Source organism: Rhagoletis zephyria, unplaced genomic scaffold (genome assembly GCF_001687245.7).
Source record: "Rhagoletis zephyria isolate East Lansing unplaced genomic scaffold, Rhagoletis_zephyria_1.1 Rzeph_scaffold_41146, whole genome shotgun sequence".
Classification (NCBI taxonomy): domain Eukaryota; kingdom Metazoa; phylum Arthropoda; class Insecta; order Diptera; family Tephritidae; genus Rhagoletis; species Rhagoletis zephyria.
This window is the reverse complement of record NW_016198201.1, coordinates 1-1,613: the sequence shown is the minus strand read 5'-3', so window position 1 is coordinate 1,613 and position 1,613 is coordinate 1. Positions and strand designations below refer to the sequence as shown.

General features: G+C 39.5%; 1 protein-coding gene across 1 annotated transcript; it reads left to right on the top strand.

Moving 5' to 3' along the window:
• Positions 1-210: 210 nt before the first annotated feature.
• Positions 211-1,610, top strand: LOC108354971 (ras-specific guanine nucleotide-releasing factor RalGPS1-like; the record flags this gene model as incomplete). Its single annotated transcript, XM_017606146.1, has 2 exons — positions 211-235; positions 1,197-1,610. Coding segments are annotated over exons 1-2 (439 nt in total), but the record flags the coding sequence as incomplete, so codon positions are not given.
• Between the last annotated feature and the right edge of the window lie 3 nt (positions 1,611-1,613).

Sequence of the window (1,613 nt, the reverse complement as noted above, 5' to 3'; positions counted from 1 at the left end):
AAGCCAGCGATATGCCAATTTAGATTCGTTGTGATACCTTATGGAGTTGCCAATCCCTTGCGATGTTAAAAAGGTCAATGGAGAACAAACTACTTTGCTATCATCTCTGCCAAATCTTTTATTTTCACCTGAGATCTATGCAAGGCCTTGAAAGAAATGAATAAGGTTGGGGCAATGTCCTAAAAGGTACATTTTCTTTTATATGTGGTTATGTCCACCCCTAGTCGCATGTCGTGTGAGCCAATTAGGCAGAGGCCCATAAGAGATTTTAAAGGTAATCCTGACAGTTTCACAGAACGAAAGGACTTTCCAGTGTTCATTGGCCACTAGAGTGGTGCGATCACTAACCAACTGGCCGTTGGTATACCTTCCTTTCCCGGAAAAGTGTGGGTGAATGCACCTGCGCTTGTCAATTCGTCAGCTTGGCAACCACCCTTAATATGTCGTTGTACAGTAGACCACGTCAAGAAAAAATCCTGCAATGCGACCGAAACCCGACTCAAATTCTAGTAATTCCTTTTTTGTAATTAAAAGATTTTACCCAAACAGGGCAAGCGATTAAAAACGATAATTTAAACAATCAATATGCTAACGAAACTATAGGCCAAATATAGTATAATTGCGTTTTTAGTTTTTCTCTTTGACGTCTGGATTTCTTTTAAAAGGACTTTGAAATTTCGAATATATGATTAAATCAAAAAATTATTTTAAAAATTCAGTTCAATGTAGAATAATAACGGTGTAATAATGCTGCGCTGTGAAGAAAACTTCAATTTTTTCAAAAAATCGTACAGATATTTCTTTCATGGCAAGCCCTTCATTAGATTTTCTTTGCAAAATTTGCAAAAAAAAATCGTTATAGAGTTCGGTCTACCTTTCTGATTTTTCTTTAAGAACTTCGCTGTTGCACAAGCATCATACTAAAATTTAGATCTGCCATATCCTTTTGTATTCACCTATTTGTCCTCCATTCTGTGCTAAAATGTTACAAACCGTATTTTATACAGAAATATGTATACATAGTTATTACATATGAATATCTCGTTGCATGAATCTTTGTATACTCGTGTGATGCAAACAAAGCTGTACATTCTTCTCTAAAAATATTGCAAATATCATTTTCCCCTGCGTTACTTACTTACTTTTATAGTTTCTCAGAACACTATATTGTATAACTAAAATTTTTACACTTCCAGCTAATCATATTTTCCCCNAACATCACTTACATGACTACAGCATACTGAGTCAGCAGCAACAAGCACGCCATCCGCTAGACGATTCGGTGTTGGAGCACAGCAGTAACATGCTTAGTAGCGGTGATGCCACCTCGAATGATAGTGTCGAAGGCGTACTCTGCCATAACAGCGACTTAGAGCAGATCTATGCGCCCTCGCTCGATCTCGACCGCTGTGTGCAGGGTTGCGTGCGACGTAAAACTGTGCAGAAGGAGGGACGCAAGCCGGCCGTCGCCTCATGGCAACGTTACTGGCTACAAATATGGGCCAATTCACTTGTCTACTTTCCGCCCAAATCGTTTAAAGGCAGTGAGCGTAGCGATTTCAAACGCGAGCCATGTAAAGTGTGTCCACTCGAAGGTTGGTTTGCGCAGGTGG